General features: G+C 35.3%; 1 protein-coding gene across 1 annotated transcript; it reads right to left on the bottom strand.

Annotated features, from left to right (window-relative positions):
• Positions 1-862: 862 nt before the first annotated feature.
• LOC133651647 (ras-related protein Rab-35) lies at positions 863-27,961 on the bottom strand. Its single transcript, XM_062049648.1, has 6 exons — positions 27,676-27,961; positions 21,965-22,015; positions 13,853-13,976; positions 9,664-9,788; positions 6,417-6,541; positions 863-2,108 (listed from the first exon to the last, which is right to left on the bottom strand). Exons 1-6 carry the CDS (start codon positions 27,725-27,727, stop codon positions 1,980-1,982), a joined length of 606 nt encoding a protein of 201 aa, XP_061905632.1. The 5' UTR covers positions 27,728-27,961; the 3' UTR covers positions 863-1,979.
• Positions 27,962-27,998: the final 37 nt, after the last annotated feature.

Below are 27,998 nucleotides of genomic sequence, written 5' to 3' on the forward strand. Positions count from 1 at the left end.
TGTATATGTATATATATGTACATGTGTAAATATATATATACATACATATATATATACAGTATATATCTACATATATATATATGTACACACTTATATGAAGACATATATATATATATATATATATGTATATATGTGTGTATATATGTATATAAATACATATATGTATATATGTGTGTATATATGTATATAAATACATATATATATATACATATATTTATCTACATATATATTTATACATATATAACTACATATATATATATCTACACACATATATATGTAGATATGTATATATATATTTATACATATATAACTACATATATATATCTACACACATATATGTAGATATGTCTATATCTACATATATATATATATATATATATATATATATATATATACAGTATATATCTACATTTATATATATCTACACACATATATCTATCTACACATATATATGAAGATATATATATATATATGTAGATATGTGTGTGTGTATATATATATGTATATATGTGTGTATATATGTATATAAATACATATATATATATATATATACATATATTTATCTACATATATATATATATAACTACATATATATATACATATATATCTACACACATATATATGAAGATTATATATATATAGATATTATATATATATATATATATATGAAGATAGATATATATACAGATATGTATATATATATATATATGGATATGTATATATATATATCTATATATATATATGTATATATATAGATATATGTATATATATATATATATAGATATATGTATATATATATAGATATATGTATATATATATATATATGAAAATAGATATAGATATATGTATATATGTATATATATATATACACACACACACACACTATGAATAGTAATGATAGCATGTGGGATTTGATAGCATTTTGTGTGCTCTGGCGGTCTTTACAGAATGCTGAACATAACCTGGAAGTCAGTTCATCTCCCAAATGCCTCGGCAGCCTCGCCCCTTTAATGACTGGGAAAGGTGACATGCAGGGAGAAGTGGCGGCAAACAAGCGTCGACTTTAGTCTGTTAAAGAATATTCTTCAAGCTGAGCGTGATGCGTTATGTCACACATCACCGTCAAACCATACCTGCCCAGATAGCATCTGTGGGCAGTCACCTTGGCAAAGAGAGTGCTTCCTGGTGCTGGTCCACGAAGGACCAGTAGGAGGGGCTAATGGTGGGGGGTGCAGGGGGGCCACCCAGTGGTCACTATGGCAACAATGAGGCGCACCACTGAACTGGTATGATGTCGGTCACATTGGCAGTATGAAAGTTAAGAATAAAAAGGTCAAATTGAAAGTATGTTAAGACTGTGCTACCACTTTAAAAAAAACAAAAAAAAACGTTGTTGGCTCAGCACGACTGGAAGTTAGAGGGGGCGAGAAGTGTGACGCTTGGCAAAATAAGAGGCGAGAAATGTAAAAAAAAAAAAGAAGAATCAACGAGTGAGTTGCTGAAGTCATCGACCATTTTGTGTTGCCACCATTTGAAAAAAAACCCTACTTTTGAATGCTTTCTTGGCGTGAGCTGTGGTGATGCTGACCCCCCCCCCCAACAATCTTCCTCCAAACTCCCCGCCCTTCCCCAAGAAAATCAAAGTAGAAAAAGAAATCCTCCTTCTCCTCCAGCGCTGAATGTCCCGTGCAGTGAGGAGGAAGAATGAGAAGATGAGTTAGGTGGCAGTCACTTGTCAGTATGCACATCCTCACTTTACAGCCCAAAACAAGACTCGATCGGACGTTTTTTAAGAATAAAATCTGTACATATATTTCTTCATGATTACTTTGTCCAAAGGGGACAATTATTTTCCCGTGTTTTGTTGGAATCTTTAGCGTATATTTTTTTATTAAATCTTTTATCTGCTCTTGAATTTAGACGTGGAGTCCCATCCTGTGTGTATACGAGCATGAAGAAACGATGGCGTGTGTACTTTGCTAGCAGCACTTTTTCTTCCGTTTACTGTTCCGAGTGAGTTTGACCACGTCGTTCTGTTGCTGCTGCTGCTGCTTGGCCATCACCTCCTTCTTGGCTCGGAGCACCAGCTCTGTGATGCAGTTGAACATCTGCACGGGGAGCAAACACACCACCAGGGCGGCCATCAAACATTTGGATGACGTATTTCCACCTCGCTATAGGTACATTAAAGGCCTACTGAAATGAAATTGTTTTATTTAAACGGGGATAGCAGATCCATTCTATGTGTCATACTTGATCATTTTGTGATATTGCCATATTTTTGCTGAAAGGATTTAGTAGAGAACAACGACGATAAAGATCGCAACTTTTGGTATCTGATAAAAACAACCCTTGCCCCTACCGGAAGTAGCGTGACGTCACAAGACAAAGGATTCCTCACAATTCCGCTTTGTTTACAATGGAGCGAGAGACATTCGGACAGAGAAAGCGACGATTACCCCATTAATTTGAGCGAAGATGAAAGATTCGTGGATGAAGGACTTTAGAGTGAAGGACTAGAGTGTAGTGCAGGGTGTATCTTTTTTCGCTCTGACCGTAACTTAGGTACAAGCTGGCTCATTGGATTCCACACTCTCTCCTTTTTCTATTGTGGATCACGGATTTGTATTTTAAACCACCTCAGATACTATATCCTCTTGAAAATGAGAGTCGAGAACGCGAAATGAACATTCATAGTGACTGAACATGTAAATACACGGTTAATAATTTTCAGCTTGGCGAAGCTAAAAAAATATAAGCTAACTTAGCTACAGAGCTAACGTGATAGCAGGCTCAAATGCAGATAGAAACAAAATTTAAAAAAACCCTGACTGGAAGGATAGACAGAAGATCAACAATACTATTAAACCATGAACATGTAAATACACGGTTAATAATTTTCTGCTTGGCGAAGCTAAAAAAATAGAAGCTAACTTAGCTACGGAGCTAACGTGATAGCAGGCTCAAATGCAGATAGAAACAAAATTTAAAAAAACCCTGACTGGAAGGATAGACAGAAGATCAACAATACTATTAAACCATGAACATGTAAATACACGGTTAATAATTTTCAGCTTGGCGAAGCTAAAAAAAAATGGAAGCTAACTTAGCTACGGAGCTAACGTGAAAGCAGGCTCAAATGCAGATAGAAACAAAATTGAAAAAAACCCTGACTGTAAGGATAGACAGAAGATCAACAATACTATTAAACCATGAACATGTAAATACACGGTTAATAATTTTCAGCTTGGCGAAGCTAAAAAAAATAGAAGCTAACTTAGCTACGGAGCTAACGTGATAGCATCAGTCTCAAATGCAGATAGAAACTAAATAAAAAAAAACCCTGACTGGAAGGATAGACAGAAGATCAACAATACTATTAAACTATGAACATGTAAATACACGGTTAATAATTTTCAGCTTGGCGAAGCTAAAAAAAATAGAAGCTAACTTAGATGCGGCGGCGGGCGTTGTACGCTTTTGACGACACCCCGGCCGCCATCAGAGTCGGCAAGAAACATATATTTCCCCAAAGTTACGTACGTGACATGCACATATCGACACGCACGTACGGGCAAGCGATCAAATGTTTGGAAGCCAAAGCTGTACTCACCGTAGTGCGTCTGCTATCCTGCTCAAAACACAACACAACCTCCTGGTGTTGGTGTTGCTACAGCCAGCCGCTAATACACGGATCGCACCTACAACTTTCTTATTTGCAGTCTCCATTGTCCATTAAACAAATTGCAAAAGATTCACCAACACAGATGTCCAGAATACTGTGGAATTTTGTCGAAGAAAACAGAGGTATTTGTATGGATCCAAACACTTCCCTTGACCTCGTGACGTCACGTGCATACGTCATCATACATAGACGTTTTCAGGCGGAAGTTTCGCGGGAAATTTAAAATTGCACTTTATAAGTTAACCCGGCCGTATTGGCATGTGTTGCCATGTTAAGATTTCATCATTGATATATAAACTATCAGACTGCGTGGTCGGTGGTAGTGGCTTTCAGTAGGCCTTTAAAAATGAAAATTGGCGTTCAAGCAAACCCCTTCCAGACTCAATTCCACCTATTTGACGGAGGAACACGATCACATCGTCATAAATAACCACAAATGAAGACAGAATACTATTAACCGCAACATGTAAATGTAAAAAAACAAACATTATTTGTAGAGATGTCCGATAATGGCTTTTTTGCCGATATTCCGATATTGTCCAACTCTTAATTACCGATACCGATATATACAGTCGTGGAATTAACACATTATTATGCCTAATTTTGTTGTGATGCCCCGCTGGATGCATTAAACAATGTAACAAGGTTTTCCAAAATAAATCCACTCAAGTTATAAGTTATAAGAAATCTACTTGAAGATGATCTGTAAAACATCATCTATGCAACATTTTGACCAAAGAACCACCATTACATGTTATGTAGACAACAAGGAAGTCTTTTACATTTAGAAAAAAAATCATAGTATGACCCCTTTAATGCGCCTTTAGTATGAAAATAGACCCACTCATGGGCAGTGCGCCTTATAATTCCGTGCGCCCTATCGTCCGGAAAATACGGTCCTCAGCAATAAAACAAGATATCATTCAAACTAACTAACACACTTCTGACACATATTTTAAGTTTATGATGAACATTCAGCACTGATTGTTAGGTAATATATTTAAAGCCACTAACATCACATCAAGTCTCGTGACAGCGTGAGACCTCTCTTTCACCATGGCTATGTATTATATTACACTGCAAAAACTGAAATCTAAGTAAGATTAAATATCTCAAATAAGGGTGATATTTGCTTATTTTCTGTCTGATAAGATAATTCTTCTCACTAAGCAGATTTTATGTTAGAGTGTTTTACTTGTTTTAAGGGTTTTGGTCCTAAATGATCTCAGTAAGATATTACAGCTTGTTGCTGAGATTTGATGACCTATATTGAGTAAAACATGCTTGAAACTAGAATATCAACTGTTGCAAAGCTGTGTCATCAACACTCACAAGTATAAAACTACTTTTTTAAGTAATAATTTCTTATTTCAAGCATGAAATAAAAAATCATGACTTTTGACACAATTGTGTCTCATAATTCAAACGGATGACAGCCAAATGGACTTTGCTGTTTTATTTTCAATGAAACAAGAGAAAATATGTACTCATATAGTAGTACAGTTGGCACAGTACAGTAAACTCACAGTTAATATTTTGACATTTGACTTTCTCAAACAATTTTGAACAGAAATTTTTCATGCACATTCAGATAAATTCTTCAGAATTACAATCAACCCCGGCCAGCATATATATATATATATATATATACACATATTCTGGATGACACCAAAGTGAAGAACTTTGTCACCTGCTTCAAAGACAAACATTTCATTTTGCGCCAGGTGCGTGCTCTTTCAGTCAATTAGTGCGCAAGGAATATATATATATATATATATATATATATATATATATATATATATATATATATATATATATATACACATATATATATATATACACACATATATATATATATATATACACACACATATATATATATATACACACACATATATATATATATATATATATATATATATATATATATATATATATATATATATATATATATATATATATATATATATATATATTCCTTGCGCACTAATTGACTGAAAGAGCACGCACCTGGCGCAATGATGTCATGTTGTTGATGGAAAAATGCATTTTTAGAGAATATGATTTGCCTGAGCAGCTAGGAGACCCCGAGAGTAACAAGCGCTTGCCTTGTTGCCTTTCCATTAAGAACAATAAATTTGTTTTCAGTACAAGTTTGCTGGTTTCAAGAAATGTAATGCCGAGCGCATATCATTATTTCAAGATAATGGCACTGGCATTTACTTAATTTAAGAATATTTTTTAACATACTGAGAAAAAATGTCTCATATTTGTTTTTTCTACCAAGAAAAGTGCACTTGTTATTAGTGAGAATATACTTATTTTAAGGTATTTTGGGGTTCATTGAGGTTAACTAATTTTACTTGTTTTGGAAAGTCTTGAGAAGCCAAATTTTCTTGTTCTATTGGCAGATAATTTTGCTTAGTTCAAGTTAAATACCCCTCATTTTTGTATTTTTTCCCCTTGTTTTTGAACACTGACTTTTTGCAGTGTATATATCTTATAGCAAGGCAACTGGCATTCCAAAAAAATAATAATAAAGATAAAACATTTCATTAATGTGATGAAAAAAATATATGACTATAATTAATTAATTGCATTTAACATGATAATTTGAGCCCACTAAAAATAATAATGTAATAAGATTCATCTCCAAAAATTGGGCCAGGGCAACCATTGTTATTATAAGCAAAGAGCTGGATTGCACAATATTCTAGAAAACATTGCTTACCTCTTCAACATTTATGTTCTCTTTTGCGCTCGTCTCAAACAGGTTGATGCCCATTTGTTCAGCAAACTTCTGTGCATCAGTTGTCTCGACCACCTTGGAGTTGGGGTCATCGTTTTTGTTTCCCACTGAAAACAAAAGTGGTACTTAGAAAGCTTCTTAGACGCTCAACCATCACAACACAAAAATGCACATAGAGACTAATGACAGCCAAGACAGAGCATAACTGTCGGTGTTTGCAGTGGACTAGAACTGCAATGTTTGACAACAAAAGCGGTTGTCGAGATAACCGAAAAATAACTTAGACCATGTTGACCATGCTTTGCACAAATCTAACAAGCTAATTATAACATGTAAAACTGATGCATTTTGTACGCTGCAGTGGCAGAATCTGGGTTAATACTGCAGTGCTTTCATTTTAAAGCTTAATTTGCAATAAACAGGAAGTCAGGTGGTTTAATGCTGTGTAACGAGACATTATTTATTGTTATGCACATGTGAATAATGCTGTATGATAGACTTTATTTATATTATTGAAATGTAAAAAAAACCTAAGTGTTTATTGTCTATTGTGAGCGAACTGTGGTGCTGAATTTCCCCAAGGGATCAATATAGTACTTTCTATTCTATTCTATTAGTTATGTTGCTGTCGTTTCGTGCTGCCAGGCAATATGACAAGACTGACAATACTACAACACATATCAACATAAACAGAGCATATTTCATTGAAATGACCCGTGGATCTAAGTTACTTATCTTCACCTCAATGGCGGCAAATTAACTTTATTTACTTTGTATTAAATGCTTCTAGATTTCTGGTTGCCAAATTTGATTTGCGCAAAATTACAAATCAAATCATGAGTAAATACTAAAAACTAGAGGGGGGGAGGAAATAATCGATTTGTAAATTCCAATAATCAATATATTTATTGTCAATAAAGTAATGCAGACAGTTGTAAAATTTGGCTGACTGCAGTAAGCCACCACACCGAGAGATCCGACCAGCTCCTTTATTTTAGGGCTCTAATGTTCCAGTTTTACACACATTTCCATTCATTAAATAAATGTGGGAATTAATTCAACTGTTTCATATTACAAATGCACTGTTTTTAAACGTTGCAAGAGACTGCATTGCAAAAATGATTCACAGCTCTCTTCCTCTCACGCGAGATCCACCCAGGAATGGGGCCATATGAATCACTTCCCTGCTGTTTATATACAGTGTATATACATACATACATACATACATTCACATACATATATTTACATACATACATATTAGGGCTGCGAATCTTTGGGTGTCCCACGATTCGATTCAATATTGAATCTTGGGGTCACGATTCGATTATTAATCGATTTTGTCGATTCAACGCGATTCTCAATTAAAAAACGATATTTTTCCGATTCAAAACAATTCTCTATTCATTCAATACATAGATTTCAGCAGGATCTACCCCAGTCTGCTGACATGCAAGCAGAGTAGTATATTTTTCTAAAAAGCTTTTATAATTGTAAAGGACAATGTTTTATCAACTGATTGCAATAATGTAAATTTGTTTTAACTATTAAATGAACCAAAAATATGACTTATTTTAAATATTGGACACAGTGTGTTGTCAAACTTATGAGATTCGATGCAAGTGTAAGCCACTGTGACAATATTGTTCATTTTTATTTGATTGTTTTATTTATTTTTTATAAATGAGATTTTTAATCACTGCTATGTTGAAATTGTTACTAATATTGATACTGTTGTTGTTGATAATCATTTTTGTTTCACTACTTTTGGATTGTTCTGTGTCGTGTTTGTGTCTCCTCTCAATTGCTCTGTTTATTGCTGTTCTGAGTGTTGCTCGGTCGGGTTTGGTTTTGGAATTGGATTGCATTGTTATGGTATTGCTGTGTATTGTTTTGTTGGATTGATTAATAAAACGATAAAAATAATTTCTTTTTTAAATTAAAATTTAAAAAATTAAAATAAAATCGATTTTTGAAATGTTAAGACATGCAGGATTAATTAATTGATTAATTAATTATTAGGCAGTGCGAAGAAAATAACATTTTTTTTTAGTTAGTCTTTTAGACTACCGTATTTTTCGGACTATAAGTCACAGTTTTTTTCATAGTTTGGCCGGGGGTGCGACTTATTCTCAGGAGCGACTTATGTGTGAAATGATTAACACATTAGCGTAAAATATCAAATAATATTATTTAGCTCATTCACATAAGAGACTAGACGTATAAGATTTCATGGGATTTAGCGATTAGGAGTGACAGATTGTTTGGTAAACGTATAGCATGTTCTATATGTTATAGTTATTTGAATGACTCTTACCATAATATGTTACGTTAACATACCAGGCACGTTCTCAGTTGGTTATTTATGCCTCATATAACGTACACTTATTCAGCCTGTTGTTCACTATTCTTTATTTATTTTAAATTGCCTTTCAAATGTCTATTCTTGGTGTTGGGTTTTATCAAATAAATTTCCCCCAAAAATGCGACTTATACATGTTTTTTTCCTTCTTTATTATGCTTTTTCGGCCGGTGCGACTTATACTCTGGAGCGATTTATACTGTGGAGCGACTTATACTCCTAAAAATACGGTATTTGAAATATTATTTAAACGATTAGTCACTACAAAATATTATACGCAGGTTAGTATTTTCTTGCAATTGTATGGCGTATAAAAATGTTAAAGTGGAACATAAGTACGAATGCTTTGATTCTGCATCCAAGCATGACCATGGTGTGTTAGAAGGGACGAGTGTCAAAAGTGTTTGACCTGAGGTTGAACTTTTTTCTTAAAAATATAACTGTTGTCCCTGATAATGACTGAAATTTGCTTTGTGTATGCAGAGGCAGTTTCTCTCAATCTAATCCAGAGGAGCATTTAGATGCAATTTAAATTAAACACAGAACATTACATTCAACATGTTTAGCTGTATAGTAAATCAGGGTGTCATTTATTATGCTTAAGTAGGATCTTATTACATGTTGCTCTCTTGAATTCCTAAGAGACATTGCAGCAAGATGAAAACACATCAAGTGTTAAAATCAATTAAATTTCATGAGGTATCATATTTAAGCCTTCGAATACATCTACACTTCATCCGAGTACTTGTTATCGTTGTAAACATATAATTCATGTATTGGATCTCCTTATATTTAGTGGATGTATTGAATGTAGTCGGCAGGGATTAAATGCTGAAAGAAGAAAATATTTTCTTGTGCGCAGACACTTACCTAATATTCGGCAGACATCATCGCAATTCTGGTTGATTTCATGTAACCATCGTTTGACGTTGACAAAGGACTCGGCGCTTGTGACGTCGTACACTACTATGACCCCGTGTGTGCCTCTGTAGTACCTACAGACACATAATGGGAAAAGAGTGTCATTAGCGCTGACCTTAACATGCATGGTACTAACTTCTTGTCTAACAGAAACACAAAATGGACCTTTAGTGTTTGTTCACACTTGATACTTTGTTCGGACAAAAGAATGAAAAAAAAGAAAAGATACCTAGCTCACCCTCGTATTTTTGTCAGCGCACTAAAAAATGCTTTCAGTTATTCTATTTTATCCATCCATCAATCAATCCATTTTCTACAGCTTGTCCCGCTACCACCAAATCCCCCCCCCGCCCCCCACCTCAGCTACTCCAAGTGCTAACTGCTAGCCTCAGGCACGTACACAGAATGTTGTAATATGAAGCTGCACCGCACCTGTACCTAATCACAACATAAAAAACACAGAACAGCTCCATTTCAAAAAGAGAGGTAAAACAAAAAGTAGTGAACAGAAGAACTTTTTAAAAAAAATAAATATCGTGATAACATCGGAAAAGCTTAAATGCACAGAGCCATATTTGTTTACAGTGGAAATCACTGTTTTTTCTTCAGCACCTGCAATGAGTGAACTCGTCCAAAAGATGGCGCCATAGCACAAACAATAACGCACCTCTCCGTTTATGGTATGTGCTGCGCATGTCAAAGTAAAGTATTCTGATTTAATGTGTGAAGCATGAAAATGCCAGTCCATAATCAGATAATTTTTTTCAAGGTCAATCTACACAGTAACATTCTAATCCGAATGATAATCAGATTAAATACATTTTGTTCATGTGCATATAGCCATTGTAGGCTTATTAACATTAAAGTAAACAACACACCGGTCTTTCCTCGTTTCCCACCATGATTACATTAAAGCCAAGTGCTACAAACGCTTCATCATATTCTGGTACCCGAGGTATTACACAGCACCCATTTAGGAGGGGCCCACCCCCCTATTTGAGAAGGACTGAGCTAAGGCATCAAACTGCAACCAGGCCTCAATATAGCAGCACAGCACCATGCAAACACAAAGAAGCTTTGGTTAGACAAACCATGTGTTTGTGTGCGTGGGTTGGTATGGCTTTGAAGGTGGGAGCGGATACAGAATTGTCTGAACATGTTCACCATGTAAAGTTGTGTTAGGCTGGGAGACTGCATGGACTGTGTGTGTGTTGAAGAACATGAAAAAGGAACCATTAAGTGGCCAGCATGCACAGACACACATACATATACTGGCCACAAGACCCAGACACTGGTCACCTCCTCTCCAGTAAAACTGAGCGAGTGAGGGAACGCTGTTCAGTGTTTCCCATAAACTGCCAAGATACCTGTGGCGGTGAGGGCGTGGCTATGGGCGTGGCTATGGGCGTGGCTATGGGCGTGGTCACCATGACATCATCGAGTGATTTGCATAATTTACTACAATGATATGATTTTCTCTAAAAAGGCTCAAAAAATGTATACTTACTAATTAATAATAACAGTTTTGTTTTAAACGTCCATCCATCCATCCATCCATCCATTTTACAATATAATTACAACACTTTATGTACATATTTATATACAGATTTGAACAATAAGTTATTCACTGAAATATATTTATTAATTGTGGTTCTTACAAAAAATATATCTTATAAAAATATAAAAGATAAAATGTCTCTTAAAGCTCTGCCCCTTTAATTAGTGCATACTAAATAATTTAACTTTAGCCTACTACTACAACAATATTATTTACCAGCAACATAAAGTGAAACAGAGACAGAGGTGTCCTGCCACAGTCAGTAACAAATAAACAGAAAACAGTAGGGGTGGTAGATAGACACAAAGCTTCATCAAACATCTGATCCACTGAACAAAGAGCTCCAAAAATCTTGATCCTACACTTCTCTTTTGTAAAGTAAATCTGAACAGCCGATATGGGCATCTACATCAACTATATGATTTGCCTGAGAAGCTTGACAGGACACCAAAATAAATAAATAAAAAAAAAAAAAAAAAAAAAAAATTTAAATTAAATTTTTTTTCTTTTTTTTTGTGGCGGCCTTAATTCTTTCGTGGCGGGCCGCCACAAATAAATGAATGTGTGGGAAATACTGCTGTTCCTGCAGAGCAAGTTTAGGACCATTGTCCTCCAACATTACAACAGAACCTCCAGAGGCTCATCAAAGGCTAAAGGCGAATGTCGTGGCTGCAGTGTTGCGGACACATAATCAAACATAAATCGTGGCTGTGCAACAATAGAAGATTAAATTAATTAATAAGAAAGTTGCGTAGACTTGTGTACACAATATTGTGCTGCTCTGACAGTCTAAGACTATCATAGACATTATTTTAGATGAAATTATAAGGATAGTAGTGGTTGGACACAATATTGCAATATTTTACATTCGTATTTCTCCTTTTGCAATATCAACACACCAAAAACTAAATCAATGACAATCACTGATTGGACCTTGTCATGTAATCTCTGGCTGCTCTTCTTCGTCTTTGTCGTGAAGAGCTATGTGTTGGTGGACCGTGGAAACAGAAGCTGAAAGAACTGTTTTCCAATGTCATAATCTAAGAGTGTTTCTCCGATTTTTAAAAAGCCAAACACTATCAAATTAAAAGGTGTTTATGTGTGTTGTAAAAAGGTCTGTGTATGTTTTGGTATTTCAATTTTCTTTTCATAAATAAAAATGAAATAACAAAAAAACAACAGTTTTTTTGAATTTCGTTTTAGATTACAAAAAATAATAATTTCCATGACAGTCTTATGTTGTTGAAGAAATCCTAATTGTTTAAAAAGCAGATATAATTACTCCAGTACCGTGTGCCTGTGACGCTGGCTAACATGTAAAGAAAATACTTTAGACATGGCACAAAGTTCCAAGACTTCTACAGAAATATCTACACCCACATATCAACAGAAACCAAACCAAAATTTATGTGTTTTCATTTTTTCCGACACCAGAACCGGAAGTGGTGATTTTAAAGACAGGCCTGTAAGAAAATCTGTACTATGATGCGCGATCGAATCTCTTTTACCTCCACTTTCATATGATACGTGTATATAGATATAGCGTTTATGTAAACGTCAGACCGCGTTGTGCCATGTCTAAAATATTTTCTGTGAAGTGCTCCAAAGACATTTTAGCCAGACACAGGGGTATCCCCGCTTTTACTTTGAAAAAAATTATAATAATTATTGGTGTCAGACTATGAAAAATCATTTGTTTTGGTCTGTTTTTGTTTACTGTGGATATTAGTTTTCTTTTCAAAACCAAAAAAGAAAAACGCTTTGTTTTTCAATTTTATTTTTTGTATTTTAAAATGAAATTCAAATAAACCAGACGGTTTTTGTTTTTCGATATCTCTTAATGAAATGATAATTGAAATACCAAAACATACATTGACCTAGAGAGCTAATTTTGATCCAATTCATGCTTTTTCAATGTGTTTTTTACCTCTGTTTTAAATTTTATTTTTTAGTCTGTCCTTTGCCTGTATTTCTTTGTGGTGTACAGCCCTTTGTTCTTCATCTGTGGTTGTTTTTAAAGGGCTTTATATAAATAAAGTTGGTATGGCATGGTATGGTAATCATTTTCCTTTTCCTTAGTGTATGAAAACGTACGTCAAACTTGGAAATTCAATAAAGGTGAGACACATTGACACAAACTTGTGTAAAACAATAATTTCCAATAGTAAGTCATAAAGCTGAAGTATTTCTATCTGGGTAGTCGTGCACTAAAAAGGACTATAAAGACGTCGCCCGAATTTCTGGATCATTAGGACAAGATTTGAACAGCCAATTGTAACGCATTTCTGATAGTTGTCTGAAATGTCAGAATTCTGGAGAATTATGTGCAGTACTGTAGCTTGTGGTGGACCTCCGAATAAGATAGAGACATCTCGTCTTTGATTTCATATACCATGAAAAATTGTGGTCAGAAGGCAGGCTAACATTTAAATGTATATTTTAATGTGGAATTCCATACAGCCACACACACTTGATGGGAATACCTATAGATTACTTCCTCTACTAATATTGACTCTAAAGGCCACAATAGTACTTGGTTTCAGATGCAAAACGTGTGTGTTTGTGTATCCGTCAACTCACGTGGATGTGATTGTGCGAAAGCGCTCCTGTCCGGCTGTATCCCAGATCTGTAACTTCACCTTCTCCCCGTTGATCTCCACCGTCCGGATCTTGAAGTCCACACCGATTGTGGTGATATAACTACCTGCAAACAATGCAGGGCAGCATCAGCTTTGATGACCACCATCAAGTAATGAAAAGAGTCATCATTATGCAAGATCGCGCAAAATATCAGCAATTGTTGTAACACCTTAGCTAAGTGAGTGTGATTCTTAAAAATTACCTCCAAAGAGGAGAACTATGATGAAGAAACAGTAAAGGAACTTACTACCAAGATAGTGTAGTTGCCTACACATCTCTGCCATAGTAGCTAAGTTCAACATGGCACAATAAGTTGTCAATGCGACTATTGGGCTTAGTGCTGTGTGATATGGACAAACATATATATATTAAAGATTAAAGTACCAATGATTGTCACACACACACTTAGATGTGGTGAAATTTGTCCTCTGCATTTGTCCCATCCCCTTGGGGATCAGTGGGCAGCAGCGGCGCCGCGCCCGGGAATCATTTTGGTGATTTAACCCCCAACTCCAACCCTTTGTTGCTGAGTGCCAAGCAGGGAGGTTATGGGTCCCATTTTTATATATATATATCTCGAATTAGGGCTGCAACTAACAACTAATTTGATAATCGATCAATCTGTCGATTATTACTTCGATTAATCGATTAATAATCGGATAAAATAGACAAACTACATTTCTATCCTTTCCAGTATTTTATTGAAAAAAAAACAGCATAATGGCACCATACTTATTTTGATTATTGTTTCTCAGCTGTTTGTAAATGTTGCAGTTTATAAAAAAATATATTTAAAAAATAAAAAATAAATTAAAAGAAAGTAGCCTCTGCGCATGCGCATAGCATAGATCCAACGAATCAATGACTAAATTAATCGCCAACTATTTTTATAATCGATTTAATCGATTAGTTGTTGCAGCCCTAATCTCGATATAGGTAATTTTATTTATACGATTTATATCACGATTTAGTATTTTTTCATAAAATTATATACATATACGCATATATATGTGTGTGTATATATATATATATATATATATATATATATATATATATATATATATATATATATGTGTATGTATATATATTTATATGTGTGCGTGTGTATATATATATATATATATATATATATATATATATATATATATATATATATATATATATATATATATATATATATATATATATATATATATATATATATATATATATATATATATATATATATATATATATATATATATATATACACACTACCGTTCAAAAGTTTGGGGTCACATTGAAATGTCCTTATTTTTGAAGGAAAAGCACTGTACTTTTCAATGAAGATAACTTTAAACTAGTCTTAACTTTAAAGAAATACACTCTAGACATTGCTAATGTGGTAAATGACTATTCTAGCTGCAAATGTCTGGTTTTTGGTGCAATAGCTACATAGGTGTAAGAGGCCCATTTCCAGCAACTATCACTCCAGTGTTCTAATGGTACAATGTGTTTGCTCATTGGCTCAGAAGGCTAATTGATGATTAGAAAACCCTTGTGCAATCATGTTCACACATCTGAAAACAGTTTAGCTCGTTACAAAAGCTACAAAACTGACCTTCCTTTGAGCAGATTGAGTTTCTGGAGCATCACATTTGTGGGGCCAATTAAACGCTCAAAATGGCCAGAAAAAGAGAACTTTCATCTGAAACTCGACAGTCTATTTTTGTTCTTAGAAACGAAGGCTATTCCACAAAATTGTTTGGGTGACCCCAAACTTTTGAACGGTAGTGTATATATATATATATATATACATACATACATACATACATACGTATGTATGTATGTATGTATGTATGTATGTATATACATATATATATATATATATATATATATATATATATATATATGTATATACATATATACATATATATGTATGTATGTATATACATATATATATGTATATATATATGTATATGTGTATGTATGTATGTATGTATGTATGTATATATATACATATATATATATACTTATATGTATATATATATATATACTTATATGTATATATATATATATATACACTTATATGTATATATATATATATATATATATATACACTTATATGTATATATATATATATATATATATATATATATATATATATATATGTGTGTGTGTCTATATATATGTGTATGTATGTATGTATGTATATATATACATATATATATACTTATATGTATATATATATATATATATATATATACACTTATATGTATATATATATATATATATATATATATATATATATATATATATATATGTGTGTGTGTGTGTGTGTGTGTGTGTGTGTGTATACATATGTGTGTATGTATATATATATTTCTATATATCTGTGCATGTGTGTGTTGTTGACACTAACACATTATGGCACAAGCAATGTCCAATTTTTTGTTGTGTTGCTCCTCATAAATTCCGCAGTTGGCTGTGTTCTGATGGCAATGATTTGATCTGACCTGATTGAGTGCGATTCAAAAGATTAAAGCCAATATAAACCAGATTCAGCCTCTAAATGACAAACAGACATAAAACAATAAACAGGGTTGTCAGAAAATCACCTGAATAAGTCACAAGATGTCCTCGCAGGAATTTACGCGTCTATCATAGTTGGAAAGCTCAATTGTTTCTGAAGTAAATCATTTTAATATAATCCCAAATAATAGACTAACATACAAAGCTGTACTTCATATGACAATGTTATGAACAGAAAACAGCAATAACAATAATAAATACTCCTTTTTGCACTGTTTTGTTCTCATGTACAGTGAGTTTTACCGGTTGAGGAATAATACTTGCACCATATCATGGGAATGGTGCAAGAAATGGTAGCGTTTTTGCTTATTTTAAAGTTAAGTTGAAGTTTATTGTGTTAATATGTTGAAGAGGTTCATTTAGCCTACTAATGTGTATTTATAATCACGTGACACCTCTGAGGAAGGCTGCAGAAGCAAGATAGCCAAAACTTGTCAGGTACAAAACTTTACCTTACTAGCCTATATAAATCAACCATTTATAAATGTATTGTGTTAAGTCATTGTATGGAATCGGTATCGTAACAATAATTTGTATTGATTCAGAATTTGTGGTTACCGATACGATTCAGGGACGTTTATATAAATTTTTTCTAGAACGATACGATCCACAATGATTCAGTGAGTTGAAATCGATTCAGCAACTTTTTAGCAAACAAAATTCCAGCAGCGTGACTGTGGTAGTGGATACTGGACACCAATGTTCCCTCTAATTTGTCATGTGTGTGAGCAAAGGCCAAAACTCCCGGAGCATTGAGTGGATCACATGTGAGCAACATCAGACGTGCACACTGTGGCCACACCAGCATCACACCTGTCCCAAACCTGACTAAATAACAGTTTAACATGTTTTATTATAATAATCAAATGAAAGCAGTCATTTTTTAATGAGATTATTTTCTAATATAAGTGATTTGGCCCTCTTACAATGACAATAACACACACCAAAAAAAAGTTTTTCATGAGCTATGTGCTAGTATTGTATGTCTGGCTGGGGGTCCTGCCTTGAAAAGAAATGCTACCCCTTTTAGAGATCACATTTAGTTCCTGTAACTTTCTGTCTGTAAAATACTTCTTTTTATTAGCATTTATTAAATCTAGTGACAGCATTTCATGAATAATATGCTTAGATTAACATTCTTGATAAATGGCAGTAAAATAAGCACACATCTGATTGAGGAGTCATAGTGTTACAACCCGGCATTTACACTTTGTGTGGTGTTGGAGTTGTCGGACTTTTTGTGTGGCCATAAACGCATCAGTGGCTAAGAGCCATGAGTGTGTGTGTGTGTGTGTGTGTGTGTGTGTGTGTGTGTGTGTGTGTGTGTGTGTGTGTGTGTGTGTGTGTGTGTGTTTCTACCCTTCTTGAGACATCAACAAAGAAAAGTAGCTTCTATATGAGGACCGGTGAACAAGTGATGACATAAATCATGGTCCCAATACGGAAAACCATTGCATCTAATATAGAATGTCTCATTTGTACCCCTGGTGGTGAACTCTATCAAAATTAGGATGGTCCCAAAAAGGAGGGATTTTTCAAATTGACTGTTTCGGTTTTAAAAAGTCCTCACTCTCTGGTCAACATATGTAATCACAAGAGTGTGTAAGAAATTTAAATGCGCCCCCTTTGGCCAAAGTGTATTTAAAAAAATAAATGAATATTTATATGGAGACATACTTTAATAACTTGCAGTAAATAATGAATATTTAAAACCAATTACAAACAAAAAAATTCAAAATAAATTAACTAAAAGCAGTCTTTTTCTCACAATGTGTCGACTTCTCTCTTATAAAATTAGGAACAATTTCTCATATTCTTTCTGCTTCTGTAATATTGCAATATTTTCTCATAAAATTATTACTTTATTTAAAATTATTACTTTTTAATGCAAAATGGTGACATTTGTTATATAAAATTCTGACTTTTATCACAATATTGCCAATTTTTTTGGTGTTCTTGTAAAATAGTGACATTTTTTTAGTAAAAAGATGACCTTTGTCATAATTTTGTCAAGTAAAATTCCGATTATTATTATTATAATATTGCCAAAAAAAATTACACTTTCTTATAAAATTTTGATTTTTGTCGGGTAAAATTACGACTTTTCATAAAATTGCCAACATTTTTAGCTTTTCTTGTAAAATTGCAACAGCTATTGAGTAAAATTCCAACTTTTATCATAATATCGGACAGATGTTCAGTTTTTATTGTAAAATGTTGGCTTGCGTCGAGTAAAATTACGACTTGTATTATTGTACTGCCAAATTTCTTGTGAAATTCCAACTCATTTTTCACAATAAGCTGTTTTATATTTCCATAGTATGTATATATTAATAATGTTGTAAATACAAATCTTTATATATCTAAAAAGGGTGGTCCTCAAGAGGTGGGCATTTTTCGGAGGTCTCAAGAAGGTAACAAATCCAAGAATGTGTGTGTGTGTGTGTGTGTGTTGGTGCAGGTGAGAGAGAGCGAGCGGCTTCTGTTGATGTGACAGATGACAAAGAGTTGGTTGAAGCCTGGTTCGTATGGCAGAAAATGTCAGTTTTTTCTTGATATAAGTTTTTTTTACTAGTGTTTTTGGTGTGGTTACAAACAGTTTTGCTTAATAAAGTAATTGATGCAATTCCTGTCTATAAAGCGTCTCGACAGACAATAACTGAACAGTGTTCAAACATTATTTTATCCGATAGGGCCATTTTTGTCACCGATACACTCACAGAGTTGCATTGCAAAATCATACACAATAAATTGTCAGGTGTTTATTTTGTTTAGAGCTCAGATGGGATTTTTGATTTGTAAATTTGCTGTGCGCAGAGGATGCGTGAGCAGTGCGCAATTGCGCAGGCGCACACCTGAGAGGGAACGTTGCTGGGCACTGCAGGTGAAGTCTCCTATATTCCTGTTATTTCTTGTAAGGGAATTATGTATAAATGATTTATGGATACAAACAAGCACGTAAACAACAGTTAACACATCTTATTTGAATAAAATGCAACCAACACTTTTGGTGAATTACTAAGAGGAAACCTTTTTTTGCTCACATTTTCAACATTGAAGCAATTTTCAATAAATGTAAAGTAACCAACATTTTAGGAGTAGATTTACCTGCTAAATAAAGTTCCCTGACCTGGCCATCAAATATCTATTCTCCGGCCTTGCGTCGTCAATGAGGGAGAGCGTCCCTGGTGTGCAGAAGCATGTATGCTCCCTCATCCCTGTCGATGGTGTTGGCCCCTCACTTACTCATTTTTTTAGCCTCCTTGATCCTTCTCTTGTATGTATTTGTTTCTGATTGAATAACTTTTCCTTGGCTGCCAGATGCTGTGTCACCGTAACTTGCTCTGGTCTCACTTGCCTTGTGTCGGTCACGTCTTTTGTGGCTTAAAGTTGTCTTGCGGTTTTATATTATTGTGTTGTGTCGTTTATATTTGTTGTGGATTTTTGCAAAGGTGCTGTTGCTGAAAAATTATGTGGTGTAATTTATAATATTGTCTTGTGGCGTTTGTGTTGACCATCATAGGTATCCACCATTTTTGTTTTAATGACGCCACAGACAGGCAAATAGACTTAACCTTTAACATCCTTAGCATTAAAAGTGCTAAATTTCATATACAGTCTGTCATTTTTAAATCCAATGTTTTCCTTTTTCTAGTATTGATCAAATATATTGATTTCCTTTAAAATGATCTCGGATTGATACATATCTTCCGGATGGCAAACTTGCCGAGCACAGACCGATATACTTGAAATTAAGGAATATAAATTGTTTTATCGATTAATCGTTAGACTTTAGACATCCTTTTTATTGTCATTCAAATTTGAACTTTACAGCACAGATAAGAACGACATTTCGTTACATAAATTCATGGTAGTGCAGGATAAAAAAAAGCAATAAGGTGCATATATAAATAAATAAATAAATATAAATAATATATAAATATACATATATAAACTAAATAAATATATATAAATAAATAAATAAATTACTGTACAGATAAATATATTGCACTTTTCCACATGCGTCCATGTTTATGTATGTATGTTATATTGTCTTTTTTATTCCAGCGAGTTAATCCATTTTGGGGGGAGTTGAGGGGATAATTTAATTATGATGCGTTCAAGAGTCTTACGGCTTGAGGGAAGAAGCTGTTACAGAACCTGGAGGTTCTGCTTCGGAGGCTGTGGAACCTCTTTCTAGAGTCCAGCAGTGAAAACAGTCCTTAGTGGGGGTGGGAGGAGTCTTTGCAGATTTTCTGAGCCCTGATCAGGCAGGTTACACCCCTAACATTGATTATTATTCAGAGTTTCCCCTTAATGTAATTGACTGTGGCGCGTCACACCTTGAAAATAAGGTTGTAGTTTGTTTTTTACTTGAAAACTAATTAAAGTAATATATTGTAGCCCTCAGAAGAAATTACACAAAGTCCGACGCTATTTTTGACTTCCATTGCCAATCTTATAATAACAAACAACGGCATAATCCCTACAGGTTTTACATCCCGTGCAAACACTTTCATCTCTGTAGAGTCCGCGCTTCCTCGGACACACAACAACACTTCTTCATTCTCCGCCAATTACCTTTCAGGCACAGACGGAGTGTTTGCAAACGTGGGAAAAACTGACATCAAATCCAAACCACACAAACATAAAACAATAACATGAGCTGGTCGTTACAGTATGTATTGTTATATATATAGCCTATTATTTGCGCACTATTGACATGGGATGTACCCAAAACTGGACCACCGAAAAAATACTTTGATCCCCAAAAACTGCGCTACCGAAACCGGATGTAAACAAAACGCCCGCCATTGTCTGGAGCGTTGTCAGCATGTCTGTGATGTGGACGTGATTTTTATATATGTTACATATACCCGCGGACAAGTGCAAATAAATAGAAGACGGTGGCGGCTTTTTAAAAATAGAAACAGCGTGAAGGAAGTGTGATGTCATGCTCGCTGCGGCTCTTTTCTTTCGTCAGGGACACGGAGGGACACAAGTAGTCTCTAAACGAGAGTACATTTTATAATAACACCAGAAGAAGATGCTAGATGTGTCGATAGTTGTTTGTAATAAAAAGTAATTAAAAGTCCGTAAGCACTTCAAAAAATCTCAACAAAGCACATTGTACAAAAAGCAGCAACAATTGAAAGTATGGCAAAAAGATTTAAAAAATGTTAACACAATTTAATAATAACAGATTCGTACATATAACATTGTTTGAGCCTTTTTAAAGACAATCATATCATTATAGCAAATTACTTGATGAGGTCATGGTGACCACACCCATACCTCCCCCCACTGCGACAGGTATCTTGGCAGTTTAGGGGAAACCCTGTTATCAATATAGCCAGAGACTGTTTTGGCCTCAAGTGGTTAAGACATTGTCTGTGCAGTTGATAAAGGTTGTAGAAGACAACAAACTCTGGTAGTGTCATTGTATTTGACTTCATGTTGCGAGAGAGCAGAAACACCCACCTGAAAACGTGTTGTCTGCAAATCGAAGCAGGAGACTGCTCTTCCCCACTCCTGCAGAGGAAACAGAGGGTCAGTTTGAGGTTTGAGTCTACAGTTAACAAATACTGGGTACTAACATGAACACATTTGGACCGCCACAGTAAAAATGCCGTGCTACCTGATATGCCCTCACTCATAAACACATTATAATGGGACTGTCAGTGAATGTAGCTGGTTGAAACAACATTAGAACTTGGCTTCCTAACACAGCTCATACGCACTTGGTCTGCCAAAAAATAAGAAGGCGTAGCAGGGCAGGGATAAGTGATCATATTTAGCAAGCATTAAGACCCCTTAAGTTGTCTTTTTAAAAATATATATATTTTAGCAACATATTCTGTTCTAATTGGACATTAAAACGTTAAAGTATGCATTGCTCTACTCAACAAACAGCAGGTCCTACTGTGAATCACCCACAACCCTCTAAAAGCTCCCACAGGCATGTGACTAGGCCTTGGAATCTAAGAGTACCTCAAGATACGATATGATGTGCAATACATGGTAATATCTCAATATGGCAATACTGTGATCATTGATTATATTTCTCCTAATAACCAAAAACAAACAACTTGCATACCGTTAAGTCCTTATCCAGCTGTGGCCTATCTACACTATAAAAAACATACTTTTCATTTAAACAATAACTAACAGTTTTTCAATTTACAAAAAACAAAAACAATGAAATAAGTGTATAGTAGCTGTAGCTTAACAATAATGACAAAAATAATACAATAATCTAAAAGATTAAATTTTGTGATAATTCAATATATCAATATTTTGTCAAGACTCCTATTTGTGACACAAAACAAACTGAAGAAGAAATGTATTTCTCAACATATGTGTTTTGCATTTCATGTTTAGGTAAACAAGGTGCACTATTGATTCAGGTGGTGGACTATTATTGATAATGTCATATATTGAAAAGCAAGGATTAGCAACAAGAAGACAATAATACCGTATTTTTCGGACTATAAATCGCAGTTTTTTTCATAGTTTGGCCGGGGGTGCGACTTATACTCAGGAGCGACTTATGTGTGAAATTATAACCCACAATACCGTAAAATATCAAATAAAATTATTTAGCTCATTCACGTAAGAGACTAGACGTATAACATTTCATGGGATTTAGCGATTAGGAGTGACAGATTGTTTGGTAAACGTATAGCATGTTCTATATGTTATAGTTATTTGAATGACTCTTACCATAATATGTTACGTTAACATACCAGGCACGTTCTCAGTTGGTTATTTATGCCTCATATAACGTACACTTATTTAGTCTGTTCACTATTCCTTATTTATTTTAAATTGCCTTTCAAATGTCTATTCTTGGTGTTGGGTTTTATCAAATAAATTTCCCAAAAAAAAGCAACTTATACTCCAGTGCGACTTATATATGGTTTTTTCCTTCTTTATTATGCATTTTCGGCCGGTGCGACTTATACTCCGGTGCGACTTATACTCCGAAAAATACGGTACATTTGAGTATATAAGGCAGGTTATTGAGGTTTAATAAAGGATGGTAATTGTGTTTATTTTAAACATTCATACATTACATTTTTCCAGTTTCTCATTACAACGTGTCCGAAAAGGGGTAGGAAAAAACCGAGCTTATTTATCCTACCACTTTTCGCTTCGTAACAATCTCTAACACGTGTGTTTGTACCCAATAAATAACACAACAGCACTGTTGGCGTAAACGCACTTTTTGTGTCTTTTTACGCATTGAAATCAGAAAGGACGTGCATTTCCGGAAGTCCGCAGATTTTTTTTTTTTTTTACCGACTCATTTTTATTTAACAGTTATTGAAATATATTGTGTGACATCATGCACAAAAGTGCACTTTATTTGTTATAAACTATTTTAGTGGCTTTCTGTACAAAAAGTGCACTTTAAATTAGTGTTTTGATATGTCATCTTAGTGACATCATGCACAAAAGTGCACTCATAGCTTGTTTTAAAATGTCTCTGACAATCTTGCACTTTCTGTTTTGAAATGACATGAATGTTTGTGCCACTGTTTAATAAATACAGTTTTGGTAAATTGACTTAGTTGTGATTTTCCTCTCTGCATGAAAGTTTAAAATGAGCACATATTAATGCAGTATGAACAAGAATGTGTTTATGTAGACAAATAGAATCATCATACTGTTGTGATTAAATGCATTAAGTGTTCATTCAAGGCTAAGGCAAAATATTGAGATATATATCGTGTATCGTGACGTGGCCTAAAAAAAATTGAGATATTAATAAAAGGCCATATCGCCCAGCCCTAGTGTGAACGATTGGTAAAATTCCAAAAGAAAGTGCAGTTGTTGTAAAATTTTTCTTTATTTTATTTGACAAATCAGACTAATTAGTGCATGGAAAAGTACTGACCGTTACACTAGCAGACATCCCAGAACAAGCTAGTCAGGTTACTTCTCGACCTCCAACCCAGATCCCACCTCACTCCTACCCACTTCTCCAAAGTGGGCTGGCTCAGGGTGAAGGACAGAGTAAAACAACTTGCACTGAGCCTAGTCTACAAAATTCGCTACACCTCCCTGATACCGAAGTACATGTCAAACAATAACCACAACACCAGGGGGAGCCCCACAAACCACGTCAAGCCCAGATTTCGATCTAACAAAAGGTTAGCTTAACTCATTCTCCTTCTATGCCACATCAATATGGAATGCACTCCCAACAGGTGTAAAAGAAAGTGTATCTCTACCCTCCTTCAAAACCGCACTTAAAGAACACCTCCAGGCAGCTACAACCCTGGCCTAACTCCCTCCCCCACCACATCCCACCTCCCCGGATTGTAAATAATCAAATGTATATACTTGTTCTTATGCTTTCTGAGCTCACTATGTTCACTGCTCGCTGTACATAGCCTACGAAGTGAGACCTACACTGTTTCAATGTCCATTTCTCAGATGATAAACTTGTATGATGACTGAAATATGCTGATTATTATTATAGAGGTTTATTTGAAATAGGGACAGATACAAAAACATAGACATCTGAAACAGTTATGCGATGCATGCATCAGTGTTTGTAGCCAAAGCTAGCAACCTAACCCCCCAATCCCCCGGATTGTAAATAATTCAATGTATATACTCTGATGATTAACTTGTATGATGACTGTATTATGCTGATAGTATATATTTGTACCATGAATTGATTAACGTGGACCCCGACTTAAACAAGTTGAAAAACTTATTCGGGTGTTACCATTTAGTGGTCAATTGTACGGAATATGTACTGTACTGTGCAATTTACTAATAAAAGTTTCAAAAGAGAAAGCAGGCTGGAGTTTGTTTTAACCGGAACAAAAATAGCAAGTATGAACGCACATCTTAATTCTTAGCAGCAGATGTGTTGGCACATGAACATGGGAAGCCTTCAATGCATCTTTGGCCAACAACAAGAACATTACAGCTTTGTCAGCTGGACCTCCAGCATGCAAGGGAAGGAACACTAGCATCACTGTGCCCACAGACAGAGGATAGGCAATGAATTGGAGGACCACAACCCTCAAAGCAGTCAGTTAAAGTCTGGCCAGGAAGGTTACCATGAATTGAGTAACGTGGACCCTGACTTAAACAAGTTGAAAAACTTATTCGGGTGTTACCATTTAGTGGTCAATTGTACGCAATATGTACTGTACTGTGTAGACTATTAATAAAAGTATATATCATATGGGGCAGCACGGTGGAACAGGGGTTAGTGCATGTGCCTCAAATACGAAGGTCATGAGTAGTTCAATCCCAGGCTCGGGATCTTTCTGTGTGGAGTTTGCATGTTCTCCCCGTGACTGTGCGGGTTCCCTCCGGCTTCCTCCCACCTCCAAACACATGCACCTGGGGATAGGTTGAGTGGCATCACTAAATTGGCCCTAGTGTGTGAATGTTGTCTGTCTATCTGTGTTGGCCCTGTGATGAGGTGGCGACTTGTCCAGGGTGCATTGCAAAAACTGAAATCTAAGTAAGATAAAATATATCAAATAAGGGTGATATTTGCTTATTTTCTGTCTGATAAGATAATTCCTCTCACTAAGCAGATTTTATGTTAGTGTTTTACTTGTTTTAAGGGTTTTGTTCCTAAATGATCTCAGTAAGATATTACAGCTTGTCGCTGAGATTTGATGACCTATATTGAGTAAAACATGCTTGAAGCGAGAATGTCAACTGTTGCAAAGCTGTGTCATCAACACTCAAGTATAAAACTAAGGTAAAGTAATAATTTCTTACTTCAAGTATGAAAACAAATTCATGATGTATGCATATCATTATGTCAAGACAATGGCACTAGCACTTACTTAATTTAAGAATATTTTTCAACATATTGAGCAAAAAGGTCTCTTTTTTTATACCGAGAAAAATGCACTTGTTATTAGTGGGAATATACTTATTTTAAGGTATTCTGGGTTCATTGAGGTTAGCTAATTTGACTTGTTTTGGAAAGTCTTGTTCTATTGGCAGATAATTTTGCTTAGTTCAAATAAAATACCCCTAATTTTAGTTTTTTTTTTTTAACACTGACTTTTTACATTGTGTACCCCGCCTTCCGCCCGAATGCAGCTGAGATAGGCTCCAGCACCCCCCTAGTGTGTGAATGTTTGATTGATTGATTGAAACTTGTATTAGTAGATTGCACAGTACAGTACATATTCCGTACAATTGACCGCTAAATGGCAACACTAGAATACATTTTTCAACTTGTTTAAATCGGGGTCCACGTTAATCAATTCATGGTAGTGTGAATGTTGTCTGTCTATCCGAGTTGGCCCTGCGATGAGGTGGCGACTTGTCCAGGGTGTACCCCGCCTTCCGCCCCAATGCAGCTGAGATAGGCTATAGCACCCCCCGCGACCCCAAAAGGGACAAGCGGTAAAAAATGGATGGATATGTACTGTACTGTGCAATCTACTAAAATAAAAGTTTCAATCAATCAATCAATGGCCTAATTAGAGGCGAGATGCATTTTGCAAGTCATGTTCTTGCTTACATTAAGCAGTTCTTTATTTTTATGACAATGGTTTAATATCAGCACAGGAAGTGGTCATTCAACAAGGAATTTAACGGACGTGTACTTTCGTTAATACTATAACCACGGTGATACTCACACTTCAGTAAAAGTGACAGGTATGGCCATAGTCGCTATTACGAAGCGTTAATGGAGAACAATGGTGACCCTGGGCGTTGTTTAGCATCGTACTAAGCGCGCTAAACGTGTAGCCTGCGGCTAGCTTAGCATAGCATAGCTAGCATACATAGCAGATTTATGAGCCATTCAAAAAATATGCTAGCTGCCGCCACTGAGGACACATGCAAACTGGCTCCATCGGCTAATTAACACATGGTTGTTTTTAAACCAACATTGTTACACAACTAAAAATAGGGACATGTTAGAGGGAGGGGGGAACTTTTGATGTCATGGCGATATATCCGGCCTGATCGAGAGACATGCCCAGCCCGGACACACAACCTCCGCCCTGTCACCGACTAAACATGGCAGCTGGGTACGTTACATAAAAACATGTAATTCACAAAAAAAATAAAACACATATGAAACAGAAAGCCAGGGGCAACGTGGTAATATCACGGGGTTTACACATACACCCAAAAAACAAAAAAAACAAGCCAGGCCGACTTCCCGTGCTGCATCCCCGCCGTCGACTTACCGCTGTCACCGATGATGAGCAGCTTGAAGAGGTAGTCGTAGTCCCTGGCCATGCCGGTGGATAAGTGGCTCACCCCCGCCTTGTGAACGGCTTGTGTGGGTCCTTGTCCCTTCAAAAAAAAAAAAAAAAAACACTACACCCCAAGCCCCCTGTTTCGCTGGGATAAAACTACCGAAGCGAGGAGCGGTTTCCCTCCCGAGGCCGGTGTCGTTTATCTCCGGTTCTCGGCAGCCGGAAACTCCGCTTCCTCCTCTTGGTGGAACTGCACGGCGCATGCGCGAGAGGGGCGCGCTCATCGCGATTGAGGAACACTGTTAGCACAC

This window comes from Entelurus aequoreus, linkage group LG06, assembly GCF_033978785.1.
Source record: "Entelurus aequoreus isolate RoL-2023_Sb linkage group LG06, RoL_Eaeq_v1.1, whole genome shotgun sequence".
Taxonomy (NCBI): domain Eukaryota; kingdom Metazoa; phylum Chordata; class Actinopteri; order Syngnathiformes; family Syngnathidae; genus Entelurus; species Entelurus aequoreus.